General features: G+C 38.9%; 1 protein-coding gene across 10 annotated transcripts in view; it reads left to right on the top strand.

Annotated features, from left to right (window-relative positions):
- Positions 1-15,236, top strand: part of Adgb (androglobin) — a 143,770-nt gene that overhangs the window by 111,219 nt on the left and 17,315 nt on the right. For all 10 annotated transcript variants that reach the window (XM_063280793.1, XM_063280794.1, XM_039098478.2 and 7 more), the window contains 2 exons: positions 10,592-10,703; positions 14,717-14,889. In XM_063280793.1, the coding sequence (XP_063136863.1) occupies positions 10,592-10,703; positions 14,717-14,889 (285 nt within the window). The remainder of the gene's footprint in view (positions 1-10,591; positions 10,704-14,716; positions 14,890-15,236) is intronic.

The raw sequence follows: 15,236 nt of genomic DNA, 5'->3' as shown, positions 1-15,236 counted from the left end.
GGAAAATCAGTAAGCCATTCAAAACACTGTAAATAACCTTCCTACTTAAGAGAAGTAGTGTGTGCTTTTCAGTCAAATGACACATTAGAAAAACACTTGTTAATCTTTTAAGGTCAGGCTTAAAATTGAAGAAATGTTACATACAAGCCTCTGTGTTGTAGAATTTGTCTTATCTCCATCTGGAATTTCTACTCTGCCTTTAACGACTTAATTTCCAGAGAAAAGAGACACACGCAGCCTTCATATTTACAATAAACCTTAATCAGCACAAGAGCTGGGCAGATATCTATCCTCTATGTTATTATTTCTATTTCACAGCCAATAATCCCATTATATAATTTGCCCTGTTTTGTCTGGGCTGCTCTTAACGGCAAATAGCCAATCCACATGGCCATTATTTTATGACTCACCTAACCCATGGTGGCTTCCTCCTCTCTCCACCTTCTCCCCTCATGGTTTTCCTCTGGTCACAAGCCAGGAACCATAAACCCTACCTATGTCTCCTCTGCCCAGCTATTGACTTCCAGCATCTTTATTTACTAATCAGAAATAACTTGGGGGAAAGGTCATGTGACATCACTTGGGTGCAAACTCTCTCATCTCTGGGGCAACCAGGTGTTGGAGTTCTGCACTTTGCATTACAACACATAGTAACGGACCAAACCTCAACAGTTTTCCTTTTTAGTCCAATAAAAGCCTCCTTTTCTCTTGGATACAATTATAACAATTATGAAAAGTATAAAGTATACATTTATAATGTCCAACCCATTGTATTTGGAAATTTAGATAAAGTATTTTATCATTTATCCTATTTTGGTGAGTTAGAATTTTTTATATAAATTACTTATTTTCTTAACCCGTATTAGCACTCTAAAAACATCTTTTTTTTTTATTATTAACTTGAGTATTTCTTATATACATTTCGAGTGTTATTCCCTTTCCCAGTTTCCGGGCAAACATCCCCCTCCCCCCTCCCCTTTCTTATCGGTGTTCCCCTCCCCACCCTCCCCCCCCATTGTCCCCCTCCCCCCAAAAGTCTAGTTCACTGGGGGTTCAGTCTTAGCAGGACCCAGGGCTTCCCCTTCCACTGGTGCTCTTACTAGGATATTCATTGCTACCTATGAGGTCAGAGTCCAGGGTCAGTCCATGTATAGTCTTTAGGTAGTGGCTTAGTCCCTGGAAGCTCTGGTTGCTTGGCATTGTTGTACATATGGGGTCTCGAGCCCCTTCAAGCTCTTCCAGTTCTTTCTCTGATTCCTTCAACGGGGGTCCTATTCTCAGTTCAGTGGTTTGCTGCTGGTATTCGCCTCTGTATTTGCTGTATTCTGGCTGTGTCTCTCAGGAGCGATCGACATTCGGCTCCTGTCGGTCTGCACTTCTTTGCTTCATCCATCTTGTCTAATTGGATGGCTGTATATGCATGGGCCACATGTGGGGCAGACTCTGAATGGGTGTTCCTTCAGTCTCTGTTTTAATCTTTGCCTCTCTCTTCCCTGCCAAGGGTATTCTTGTTCCCCTTTTAAAGAAGGAGTGAACCATTCACATTTTGATCATCTGTCTTGAGTTTCATTTGTTCTAGGCATTTAGGGTAATTCAAGCATTTGGGCTAATAGCCACTTATCAGTGAGTGCATACCATGTATGTCTTTCTGTGTAAAAACATCTTTTTAGACATAGAACATCTTATTAAATCCTAAACAACTCAAGTTAAATTGTGAGACTATAACTAACTCGTCTTCAACCCCATCAGAAATTTGAGAAGGAAAAGATATTGTTTGAGTATGTAGTTAGTATAGAACACAGCTTCAAAAATTATAGAAATGACAGAGATAGCTTATCACCTGGACAGTCCCCAGTATTGCTCATAGTCTATCTGGCCCAGAACATCTCACAGGATCTTGAGTGAAGCAGGAATTATGAAGGACTAACTTACCCTGCCTTATCAGAGCTTAGTGATCAACTATTGTGTCTGTTTGTCCTTTATAGACAGTATTCTGTATGGAGATGAAATGCTTGCCCAGTGGCTAGCTTTCAACAATTATAGCAACTCCATATGGAGATTATAGGTGCTCACTTTCTTCTTTAAAGTAGACTGGGGTGCTACCAGTAGGAAATCTGTATAATAGTCAAAAGATCCTTTAATAATGAAACAGTTTTAAGTGCCATAGTCTGTGGATCTCTGATGCTTTTGAAGACCATCTGTCTATATAGAGCATATCTAATAATTACACATTACTGATTTTTAGCTATTTACTATTTGAATAACTTTGAAAATATTTTACTGCAAATAACTAAATTAGTATCTAATATGACCATGAGTTTGACTATCTGACTATTAACTTGCATTACTTACTTATCCTAAATAGTTTGTTAAAAGCACTGGGATTAAATTTTGTATTTTTTTAATGTATTGCATAGGGGCAATGCCTATCTAAGATTAACAAAATTAATTAAATTTTGTATGAATATACAAAGATTTATACCAATGAAAACCTTAAACCTGTATCAGTGTAAAGAGTTCTGTATCAATGTAACAAAATATAACCTCAATTCTGCATCAAAATATAAAGAGCTCTATCAATGTAAAATTATTACTACAAAATGCTTTTGTTTAAAGAGTAGATTTAATAACCCATCCTTATTTGTCTAATGTCTTATAATATTACTTTATCTCCCCATTTTTCATTTTCAAACCCCTCCCCTTTGCCTAAGAAAGAAGGATAGAGAAGAGGAAAGAAAAGATAGAAATCCCTGAGTCTAAGCTCCCTGTTTTGTTTCTTTCCTGTCCAAGACCATAATTATTTATAAATTATTCCTTAAAATTTCAACATATCCATAATTTATAAAATAACCAAAACTATACATTCCAATTTAAAAGATTAAAATGTTGGTTTGCTGTTTGTTTGTTTGTTTGTTTGTTTTTTAATAATTGCTTTCTGCTGAATTTGGGTAATGAATTCCTATCTTGGGCCCAAAAGGAAATTGAAAAAAATAGTTAAGTCAAAATAAAGCTAGCTGGCATTAGTTTTTCATCCAGCCTTTATGTGTTGAGAGAGATCAGGGCTTACCTGAAGTCCTGACTGAATCAGTCTGAAAGACGGGATGACGGAAAGGCTGCATGAGGCAAGGTGATCAGGAATGAGCAGGCCTTTCTGAGGCTGTTCCTAAAGCAAGTCTCTGGAAACAGCATTAATTGAGACAGAATCATGCAGAGAGCTGGAACAGCAGGTCGTTTCAGCATCCCCGAGGGTGAATCTTGTCAGAGCTGCCCTCTTGGTGTTTCATCCTGTAATACATAAACCTTAAAACCAACATTCAGTTCTATAAAGATATTTGTATGGAGTTCAAGGTGAACAGATTAGTTAAGGATGGATTCGTGTTTCTTGTTTGAGCAGGTGAACTACAACTGTCTTTCTTTATGAGTTAGTGTGATCATGTACTAAAGCTGCAATGTACATTTGTACATAAATATGCTGTTTGAAATGATGCCATGATGAATTTTGAGGACTCTGTAGCCAACAAGATCCATTGATTATGAATAGCTTGAGCTAGAGACATTTTTATGGTCCAGACACTTTCAGGGCTGTTCCCATGTAGAGGGATAAGCAAATCATGTTACCTGACTTGTTTGATCTTTTTTATTTCTTTTTCTGCTACAGCCAAGGTCTTTAGGAGCCTTTTTCTATCAAATTTGATCCTTTATTACTTTGGACGGAGTACAAAGCCATTTTAAATTTCCTGTTAACACAAATACAGAGCCTCTCTCCCCAAATAGTATTTCCTTGCTCCAGCAACCCAAAGTCATCAAAAGTATAGATTGATTTGATTTAGCAGCCTCTTTTTTTTTTTTTATTTAGGTTTGCTCTATTTTGTCCTCTCTCATAGAGGATTTAAAATTCCATTATAACCACTGAAGTCATGCCCATCTTCACATTGATAATTAAAACAATTTAAAATAATCATAGCTATTATTTATTGAGATAGGGTTTCTCTGTGTAGCCTGAACTGACCTGGATTAGTATATTAGGCAGGCCTCAGGCTCACAATAAACTTATCTGCCCCTGCCTTTGTGTCCTAAGCATTGAGATCAAAGGCCTGGATTTATCCATTTATCCATATATCCTTAAAAACATTTATATGGATTTGTCATTTATTTCTCCATTTGGAGATTAGTATTTCTTTATATAAATTAATATTTTTTATATTTAACTTTATTTAAATTTCATTTTATTTACTGTATAACGCTATATCAAGCAATCATGTATGTGTCATGTGCAGTCCCAGTTTTCCCGTGGAGCCCACGTTGAAGGAAACCAGTTGCGTAAGGCAGCGTTGACATCTTAATTTATTTAACGTTTTATAATTTTTTTGATTGCCAGAGGCGTGCAGCTTTGCTTTTTGCTTTCTGAGCTTCAGGACTTTGCTTCATTGCATAGCAGGGGTTTTTAGCATCTGCATGATAAAGCTGCATCTGCAAGGCAGCATAGAGCAACATTTGGGAAGCCCCTCCCCCCCAGTCTGACAATCGAGCCTGCCTCTTGTTTGATTTGGGGGGCACATCTGTGCCTTAGCTTTGCCTATAAACACTGGAATATGAGTGCCAAATTAGCACATATTTTAGACTTTGTCTGGAATCCCACATGGTTTGGGTGAAAACCACAGGTTTGATGAAAAACTGACTTTACTAAGAAACCAATTTTAGAGGGATAGCTTGTGGGGGTTTTTTTTGGGGGGGGGAATCTAAAATTAATTTTTTTGGTTTCTTTTTTGTTTTTTTTATTTTTTTTATTTTTTTTATTTTTTTTTTATTAACTTGAGTATGTCTTATTTACATTTCGAATGTTATTCCCGGTTTCCGGGCAAACATCCCCCTAATCCCTCCCCCTCCCCTTTTTTATGGGTGTTCCCCTCCCCATCCTCCCCCGATTGCCTCCCTCCCCCAACAATCACATTCACTGGGGGTTCAGTCTTAGCAAGACCAAGGGCTTCCCCTTCCACTGGTGCTTTTACTAGGATATTCATTGCTACCTATGAGGTCAGAGTCCAGGGTCAGTCCATGTATAGTCTTTAGGTAGTGGCTTAGTCCCTGGAAGCTCTGGTTGCTTGGCATTGTTGTTCATAAGGGGTCTCGAGCCCCTACAAGCTCTTCCAGTTCTCTCTCCGATTTCTTCAACGGGGGTCCTATTCTCAGTTCAGTGGTTTGCTGCTGGCATTCGCCTCTGTATTTGCTGTATTCTGGCTGTGTCTCTCAGGAGCGATCTACATCCGGCTCCTGTCGGTCTGCACTTCTTTGCTTCATCCATCTTGTCTAATTGGATGGCTGTATATGTATGGGCCACATGTGGGGCAGGCTCTGAATGGGTGTTCCTTCTGTCTCTGTTTTAATCTTTGCCTCTCTATTCCCTACCAAGGGTATTCTTGTTCCCCTTTTACAGGAGTGAAGCATTCACATTTTGATCATCCTTCTTGAGTTTCATGTGTTCTGTGCATCTAGGGTAATTCAAGCATTTGGACTAATAGCCACTTATCAGTGAGTGCATACCATGTGTGTTTTTCTGTGATTGGGTTAGCTCACGCAGGATGATATTTTCCAGTTCCAACCATTTGTCTATGAATTTCATAAAGGCATTGTTTCTGATAGCTGAGTAATATTCCATTGTGTAGATGTACCACATTTTCTGTATCCATTCCTCTGTTGAAGGGCATCTGGGTTCTTTCCAGCTTCTGGCTATTATAAATAAGGCTGCTATGAACATAGTGGAGCATGTGTCTTTTTTATATGTTGGAGCATCTTGTGGGTATATGCCCAAGAGAGGTATAGTTGGATCCTCAGGTTGTTCAATGTCCAATTTTCTGAGGAACCTCCAGACTGATTTCCAGAATGGTTGTACCAGTCTGCAATCCCACCAACAATGGAGGAGTGTTCCTCTTTCTCCGCATCCTCGCCAACATCTGCTGTCATCTGAGTTTTTGATCTTAGCCATTCTCACTGGTGTGAGGTGAAATCTCAGGGTTGTTTTGATTTGCATTTCCCTTATGACTAAAGATGTTGAACATTTCTTTACGTGTTTCTCAGCCATTCGGCATTCCTCAGCTGTAAATTCTTTGTTTAGTTCTGAACCGCATTTTTAATAGGATTATTTGTCTCCCTGCGGTCTAACTTCTTGAGTTCTTTGTATATTTTGGATATAAGGCCTCTATCTGTTGTAGGATTGGTAAAGATCTTTTCCCAATCTGTTGGTTGCCGTTTTGTCCTAACCACAGTGTCCTTTGCCTTACAGAAGCTTTGCAGTTTTATGAGATCCCATTTGTCAATTCTTGATCTTAGAGCATAAGCCATTGGTGTTTTGTTCAGGAAATTTTTTCCAGTGCCCATGTGTTTGAGGTGCTGCCCTAGTTTTTCTTCTATTAGTTTGAGTGTGTCTGGTTTGATGTGGAGGTCCTTGATCCACTTGGACTTAAGCTTTGTACAGGGTGATAAGCATGGATCGATCTGCATTCTTCTACATGTTGACCTCCAGTTGAACCAGCACCATTTGCTGAAAATGCTATCTTTTTTCCATTGAATGGTTTTGGCTCCTTTGTCAAAAATCAGGTGCCCATAGGTGTGTGGGTTCATTTCTGGGTCTTCAATTCTGTTCCATTGGTCTATCTGTCTGTCTCTGTACCAATACCATGCAGTTTTTATCTCTATTGCTCTGTAATACTGCTTGAGATCAGGGATAGTGATTCCCCCTGAAGTCCTTTTATTGTTGAGAATAGTTTTAGCTATCCTGGGTTTTTTGTTATTCCAGATGAATTTGCAAATTGTTCTAACTCTTTGAAGAATTGGATTGGTATTTTGATGGGGACTGCATTGAATCTGTAGATCGCTTTTGGTAAAATGGCCATTTTTACTATATTAATCCTGCCAATCCATGAGCATGGGAGATCTTTCCATCTTCTGAGGTCTTCTTCAGTTTCTTTCTTCAGAGTCTTGAAGTTCTTATTGTACAGATCTTTTACTTGCTTGGTTAAAGTCACACCGAGGTACTTTATATTGTTTGGGTCTATTATGAAGGGTGTCTTTTCCCTAATTTCTTTCTCAGCTTGTTTCTCTTTTGTGTAGAGGAAGGCTACTGATTTATTTGAGTTAATGTTATACCCAGCCACTTTGCTGAAGTTGTTTATCAGCTTTAGTAGTTCTCTGGTGGAACTTTTGGGGTCACTTAAATATACTATCATATCATCTGCAAATAGTGATATTTTGACTTCTTCTTTACCAATCTGTATCCCCTTGATTTCCTTTTGTTGTCTGTTTGCTCTGGCTAGAACTTCAAGAACTATATTGAATAAGTAGGGAGAGAGTGGGCAGCCTTGTTTAGTCCCTGATTTTAGTGGGATTGCTTCAAGTTTCTCTCCATTTAGTTTAATGTTAGCAACTGGTTTGCTGTATATGGCTTTTACTATGTTTAGGTATGGGCCTTGAATTACTATTCTTTCCAGGACTTTTATCATGAAGGGGTGTTGAATTTTGTCAAATGCTTTCTCAGTGTCTAATGAAATGATCATGTGGTTCTGTTCTTTCAGTTTGTTTATATAATGGATCACGTTGATGGTTTTCCGCATATGAAACCATCCCTGCATGCCTGGGATGAAGCCTACTTGATCATGGTAGATGATTGTTTTGATGTGCTCTTGAATTCGGTTTGCCAGAATTTTATTGAGTATTTTTGCGTCGATATTCATAAGGGAAATTGGTCTGAAGTTCTCTTTCTTTGTTGGGTCTTTGTGTGGTTTAGGTATAAGAGTAATTGTGGCTTCATAGAAGGAATTCGGTAGTGATCCATCTGTTTCAATTTTGTGGAATAGTTTGGATAATATTGGTATGAGGTCTTCTATGAAGGTCTGATAGAATTCTGCACTAAACCCGTCTGGACCTTGGCTCTTTTTGGTTGGGAGACCTTTAATGACTGCTTCTATTTCCTTAGGAGTTATGGGGTTGTTTAACTGATTTATTTGTTCCTGATTTAACTTCGGTACCTGGTATCTGTCTAGGAAATTGTCCATTTCCTGCAGATTTTCAAGTTTTGTTAAATATAGGCTTTTATAGTAAGATCTGATGATTTTTTGAATTTCCTCTGAATCTGTAGTTATATCTCCCTTTTCATTTCTGATTTTGTTAATTTGGAAACACTCTCTGTGTCCTCTCGTTAGTCTGACTAAGGGTTTATCTATCTTGTTGATTTTCTCAAAGAACCAACTTTTGTTTCTGTTGATTCTTTCTATGGTCCTTTTTGTTTCTACTTGGCTGATTTCAGCTTGGACACTAATATATTGTAAATTTTCTTAATCTCAATCTGGGATTTTTTAACCCTGCTTTTAACCATTCAGTTTCCAGAGATAAGACATACAACCTTTATATTTACAGTGAGCCTTAATCAGCACAAGAGCTGGGCAAATATTGACCCTTTGTTGTTATTTCTATTTCACAGCCAATAATTTCATTATATAATTTGCCCTGTTTTGTCTGGGCTGCTCTTAACTGCAATTAACCAACCCACATGGCCATTATTTTATGACTCACCTAACCCATGGTGGCTTCCTCCTCTCTCCACCTTCTGCCCTTGTGGTTCTCATCTGATCCCAAGCTGGGAAATGTAAGCCCCGCCTGTGTCTCTCTGCCCAGCTATTGGCTGCCAGCATCTTTATTTACTAATCAGAAATAACTCGGGGGCAAGGTAATATAACATCACTTGGATATAAGTTCGGACTCTCTCATCTCTGGGACAACTAGGTCTTGGGCACTTGCACTTAGTATTACAATACGTAACAACAGACCATGCCTCAACACTTCTCTCCCATCTGTCAAGTAACCTGCAATGAACTTTGAAATTCAGTGCAATCATAATCCAGATAAAAGCCCTCACCATTCCATGAAATTACTCTAAAATGTATAAAGGTGAATTATAATCTGAATAAGTCATTATTAAAAAGGAAGAGCACAAAGAACTTCCCTTTTCAAATATAAGACATACCAAACCAGTGGTTCTCAACCTTTCTAATGCTATGACCCTTCATAGCATGACCTCATGCTATGGTGTCCCCAAACCATAGAATTATTTTTTGTTTCAATATCCTAACTATAATTTTGCTACTGCTATGAATCTTAATGTAAATATCTGATATTCAGGATATCAGGTATGGTTGACCCCTGTGCAAGAGTTATTCTACCCCTAAAAGGGGTCACTATCCACAGGTCGAGAGCCATTGTACTTAACCATCTCTTGTGATAATTGATATTGGGTAGTATGGAAGTAACTTGAGTAAAGTAAGAAAGTAAAGAAGTTTAAAAGTCCCACAATCTTTAAAAATTCAAACACACACAATTTCACACCTTTCTCTTTTAAAATTCAAAGTCTTTTAGAATCCATCTCTCAACTGTGGTCTGTAAGAACCAAGGCACAGTCACAATCAAATCCAAACAAAACCAAATTTAAATTAACTAACTTAATGGCCAATGTCTGGGCTCTTCCAAAGGGCTTGGGTCACTTCCCTGGCTTCATCTTCTGCAGCACAAACAGCTTGTCTTCTAAGCTCAGGGAGGCTCCACTCCAATGCTGTTCTGCTCTCAATGTTCACTCTGTGGCATTGGCATCTCCACAATGCTGGGCCACACTTAACTACGGTTCTGCCACAGCCGGGCTGTATTTTCACCAAGAGCTTCATTTAGCCTCTCTTCCTAGCGCCAAACCTCAACTTCTTTGCTGACCCCTTCCATCCTAGACCTTAACCTGCCACTGAGGCTGCACCTTCACCAGTGACCTCTTCCGGCCTCTTCGTGTGCCAAACCTCAGCTGCTGTCCATGACCCCTTCCTGCCTTCAAAACCAGTATCACTTGGAAGACTCTACACATGTGGATTCATTGTTCTAGCAAAGCAAAGGTTTCTTGAGTGTTTCTAGTCTTTTGTTAAGCATAGTTGATTCTCCAAAATCAAAAGTGAATTGGGAAGAAAAAGGTTTATTTGACTTACTCTTGTATATCACAGTTCATCATCAAAGGAAGTGAGGGCAGGAATTCAAACAGAGCTGGAGACTGGAGACAGGAACTGATGCAGAAGCCATGGAAGGATGCCGCTTATTGGCTTGCTCTCTCTCTCGCTTTCTCAATCTTTTTTATTGTAGAACCCAGGGATGGCCCCACCCACAATGAAATGGGCCCTCCTCCAACATCAACCTCTAAATAAGAAAATGTACTACGAGCTTGTCTGCACCCTGATTTTAAGAAGAAAATTTCTCATTCGAGGATCCCTCCTCTCAAATGACTCTAGCCTGTGTCAAGTTGACATAAAACTAGCCAGTAAAAAAAGAAAGACTAATTAAAAACAGAAGTGAAACTATTAGTGAAGGGAGAAAAGGTGACTTGTCTATCGGAAGCTAGAGAGCTTTCTAGTCCTGCACCACAGTTATTATGAAGAAAAGGTGGGTTTCAGGTATGCTGCTGGTTTAACTGGGAAAAACTGCACACTATAAGCTTGACCTAATAAGTCTTTCGACGCATGTACTGTATAGACTCTGTTGGTTGTCCTGATTCACACCTTTTCCTTCACAGTGCTACAAGTACATCATACAGTGCTTGGTGTTGTTTAACAGCTGGCCTCTGAATGAAACTCAGCTGACATTTGTTCAAGCACTAAAAGACATGGAGAAAATTGACATCAAAGGTAAGTCACCTTAACTTCTCTTAAAACATTTATTTTATTTCACGTGTATGAGTATTTTGCATACATGTATGTATGTACACCATGTGCATGTGTGGTGCCTGTGGAGGTCTTAAGAGGGCATTGGATCTCCTGGAACTGAGTTACAGTTGATTGTGAGTCTCCATGTGGGTACTTGGAACAAAAGTCCACTCCTGTACAACAGCAGCAGTGTTCCTAATCCTGAGCCATCTCTCCAGCACACACCTCAAGTATTACTCACGCCACTTACAGTCTAAACACTGGAGAGTAAGGTGGCCACAAAATTCTAAACCGTCATCGCTCATACCCTGTAGTCTCTTATATTTTCGTCATATTATGTTTCAATATTTTACTTCATAATTTATGAAAAAATAAAAGTATTTCCTCATTAAGGCCTTGCATAAACATGTTTCATGTATTTAGCAAAACTTATGCATGAATTATAGTTGTAACCTTTCAAGAAATACAGATGACTTATGATTGTATTTCTCATAGCCGTTAGGGAAGAATAACAATGAAGTTAGACCCTGAAAGCACACATATTTAATCCCAGTACTCAGGAGGTAGACAGGTGGATGTGAGTTCAAGGCCATTGTCGTCTCCAAAACTATAGTGATCCATGGTTACATAGTGAGGCATTGTCTCAAAAATATCTCATGCTGGGACTGGAGAGAAGGCTCAGAACCTAAGAGCACTGACTACTCAACACAGACACACTTACTTCAGCTTTTGAGTATGGAAATTAGAGAGCACTGTGGGAGTTCCTTCTCTCTTGAATAACTTTATGATTTGATATTTTTCAAACTTTACATCCTTATAACCCAGAATTGAAACAAAAACAAAACAAATAAACAAACCAAGATTGAAAAAACAAACAACCCCAGATCTAATATACAGTAGATACAGTGATATATCTGACCTAGGATCTTCCCTTCACTTCCCTCCTTCCTTCCTTTTCCTTAATTTATTTACTTATTTACTTTATATGTGGACTGCAGCCCCTTCCCTCTTCTCCTTCCAGTCCCACGGTCATACCTCCCTCTCCCAGCTCCCTCTCCCCTTCTCTGAAAATGGAAGCTCCCTCCTCACCATGGGTACCAACACACCCTAGCACACCAAGCAGCAGAACTAGGCTCATCCTCTCCTACTGAGGCACAGCTAGGGGCAGGGGATCCAAAGGCAGGCAACAGAGTTAGTCAGCCCTTGCTCCACTTATTGGGGGACCCACATGAAGAACATACTAGTCATCTGCTACATATGTGTAGGTGGCCTAGGTCTAACCCACACATGCTGCTTCATTGTTAGTTCAGTCTCTGTGAGCCCCAATGGGACGAACCTAAGGTATTTTTGCTATTATTTTTAGGAAGCATGGCTTAATGCTATAGTAAGACAGTAGCGCCACCTTCTGTTCATTTCAGTACCCACAGTTCACTAAAACAGCTGTTGACTGAGTCGCTGAGGGAAATACGAGGCAGGAGGGTCTTAAGCTGTGAGTTCTCAGTGGCTTATGCCTTCAGATGGGCAATGTTGTCATTCTCAACTTCTTTTCTCAAAATGCCGCCTCCTTATGTTGATAATCAAGGCCTTTGAAGTCCCAATTTTTCTATTAAAACATATAATGTTTTATCAAAAGCGCTTGCTTTAGAGGCTCAGGTGGTAAAGTGCTTGTTGGCCTTTTTTTTAGTAAGGAGAGAACTACACGATGAGTCATTGTGAATACAAGCCAAAAAGACTTTGACAAAACAAAATATTCCAGCCATTATCATTATTATTAATATACTATTTAATATAACTATATTTTGTAGTTATATAAAATAAGCATTTTAAGATACATTATAAAATACACATGTATGTGTGTGTATGGTTTTTTTTGTTGTTGTTTTGTTTTGTTTTTGGTTTTCGCTTAAAAGAAAGTCTCTTATCAAACATGTACTTTGTCCTAAACAAATTTAGAAGTTACAAGAATGTTCAAATATCAACCAGATTTCAGTTTTTAGGGATACAGATCAAAGCACTGACTTAATCATAAAAAAGAACTTGCACTTCTATCTCTGTGGACGTTTCTTCATCTACTGAGGGTTCCCCTCTACTGAACACTGGGTGGAGTTAAAATGCAAAGAGCCTCACAGAAAAGGCTTCTTCAACTCTTGTCATCAGCAGGTACTCTCACCCAGCACTTCTTCCCCACAAAGGTGCAGGTTCCTTCCCCCAGAGCTTTCTAATTACACACGCATGCGCATGAGTCACAACATCTATAACTTTTGCATTAGTAAGATGTTTTCTATTCCACAGCTAATTCTGATACCTGCTTACCAATGCATGCAGATTTTTTGCAAACCTCAAGCAGTAATGACTGTATCCTATGAATTAATCAATTAGGTTTAAGGCATGCAGTATGAATACAGACCAAGTTTACTTCTTATCAACACCAAGAGAAAAGAACTACGTAAGAGAAAAGGTCTTTGTATAGTAAGAAACGTCATGTTAAGTTGATATTAATACAAGCTTGTCATAAAGCACCATTTTAATTATAGCCTTATTCAGAAATACCAAGAAGAAAATGAAAATGCGCAGAAAACCAAAAACCTGAGGGAGTTAAAATGCTGCAGCAGTGAGTATGGTTTTGAAGCAAGAGAAGGTAGTAACAAGATTAGAGGAACAAAAAATATATGAGATATATAGTAAGATAAGTATTAAAATACCTGACTTGAATCCTTCGTTTTGGATTAATGATTAATGTAACTTAAGTGTGCATTACAACAAAACATGACATAACTGTATATGTTCATGAGAGGTACATTAATATCAAAGATATAAAGAGTTTTATGACAAAAGAAAGGAACACAGATGACAAATAGTAACTGAGGTAGGTCATACTCTGTATGTTCTGTAACATGGAATGGTGATACTCTTGTGAAAAAATAGATTTTAAAACCAAAACAGGTATGTTTGTTATATTGTAACGCTGAAGAGACCACATGTCCATAGAACAAAACCATTATAAACACCTGAATCCAACAGCTAGTTTAAAATGCATGACATGAATGCCAGTGTTGAAAAAAGAAATGGTTGATTCTACAGCTAGCTGGAAATTTCACTACTACACTTTAGGTAGTGCAAGGAAATTTAAACAATTTGTGATTATAAAAATGCTTGAATAACATGGCAAACAACCTACCCTAAGAAAAGAATTCTCTATTCCTGACTTCTGGAACACACACTCTTCACACAGCCTCAGCATCAGGGAGATGGCAGCTGATGAAGCAACACCTGGAGTCTAAACGACTGGGCAGGGAACGGGGGAGCTTTGTTTTCTGATCGCAATGCAAGAAAACTAAAAGGCAGTAAGAAGTTAATGTGGGAGAGTTCATAGATGTGTCAAAAGCAGCCTGGTCTTAACATAATTGCCTACATTTTTTTTAAAAAAAAACCTGAAAAACAAAGTCTAGAGAGGTGGGTTCAGTGGTTAAAGAGCATTTAACTGCCCTTGCGGAGAGCAAGGGCTCAGTTCCCAGCCCTGCCGTGGTGGACCATTATTCCAGCATGGTGGACCGCTATTCCAGCATCACCTGCTTTTTCCTTTTAAAGCAAACTAGAGAAAGAGAAGAAAATCAATCCCAAATGAAAAGGAAGGAGATAGTAAAGGTTAGAGCAGAGATGAATGAATTGTGTAGCACAGGTAACAATCAGGTAAAGTGTGCTGTGGAGATAAAAGGCACCCACCAGGCAGACACTGGCCAGTGAGCCGATGGCTACACAGCCTGAGTATTCTAAAGCCCACTGCTTTATATACACAAATAGAGTTTATGCCATATTAACTATTCCTCAATTTTATGTAAAAATATTGACCATCTCTTATGAAATATTTGTTTACAAGGAAAGGAATCCAACCTCTTTAGATGAAGCATCTTTCTAGGGTGCTTGCCTCGTCCCTACAGGAAAAGATCTTGATATCATGTAAGGTCTCACTGGTCTCCATTTTTGTGTCTCTTTAGCTCATGTAGAGAAACATGAAGAACCAGCTCCCATGGGAAGCCCAGATTCCCATGCTGTCAGTGAAGGGCAGAAATCTGTAGGAATGCCCAAAACAACACGGAAAGGCAAGGAGAGGTCTGCCGAGAAAGAAAAGTCGGCCAGGGAAAAACAAACTCCTCGGTTTGAACCTCAGGTGGGCACACATGTGACACTCTCCTTACTGAGCAGAGCCAGGTGGCACTTGCCAAATGGACTGTGGGGGAAGTTAGCAACGAGGACTCCAGAAGTGAATGAGAAGTCATGTCCACTTGTGTTTAAAGATCTCTTGTGCCCGTGGGAGTATCGTGAAGTAGAAGCAGGTTTGACTGTATCCTATGATTCTTCTGTTAGTACCTTGACAGTTCCCTATCAGTCAAAACTCCATACTGGTCAACTCACTTTTGGAGCTGTTTAAAGAGAAAAGCTAACATTCTAAGTAAGAAAGAAAAGAATTCTCATCTATGAGATTTGGTTCTCATTGAAATACTAAGAGAATCACAT

This window comes from Rattus norvegicus, chromosome 1 (assembly GCF_036323735.1).
Source record: "Rattus norvegicus strain BN/NHsdMcwi chromosome 1, GRCr8, whole genome shotgun sequence".
NCBI lineage: Eukaryota > Metazoa > Chordata > Mammalia > Rodentia > Muridae > Rattus > Rattus norvegicus.
This window is presented reverse-complemented; position numbering and strand designations above follow the sequence as displayed.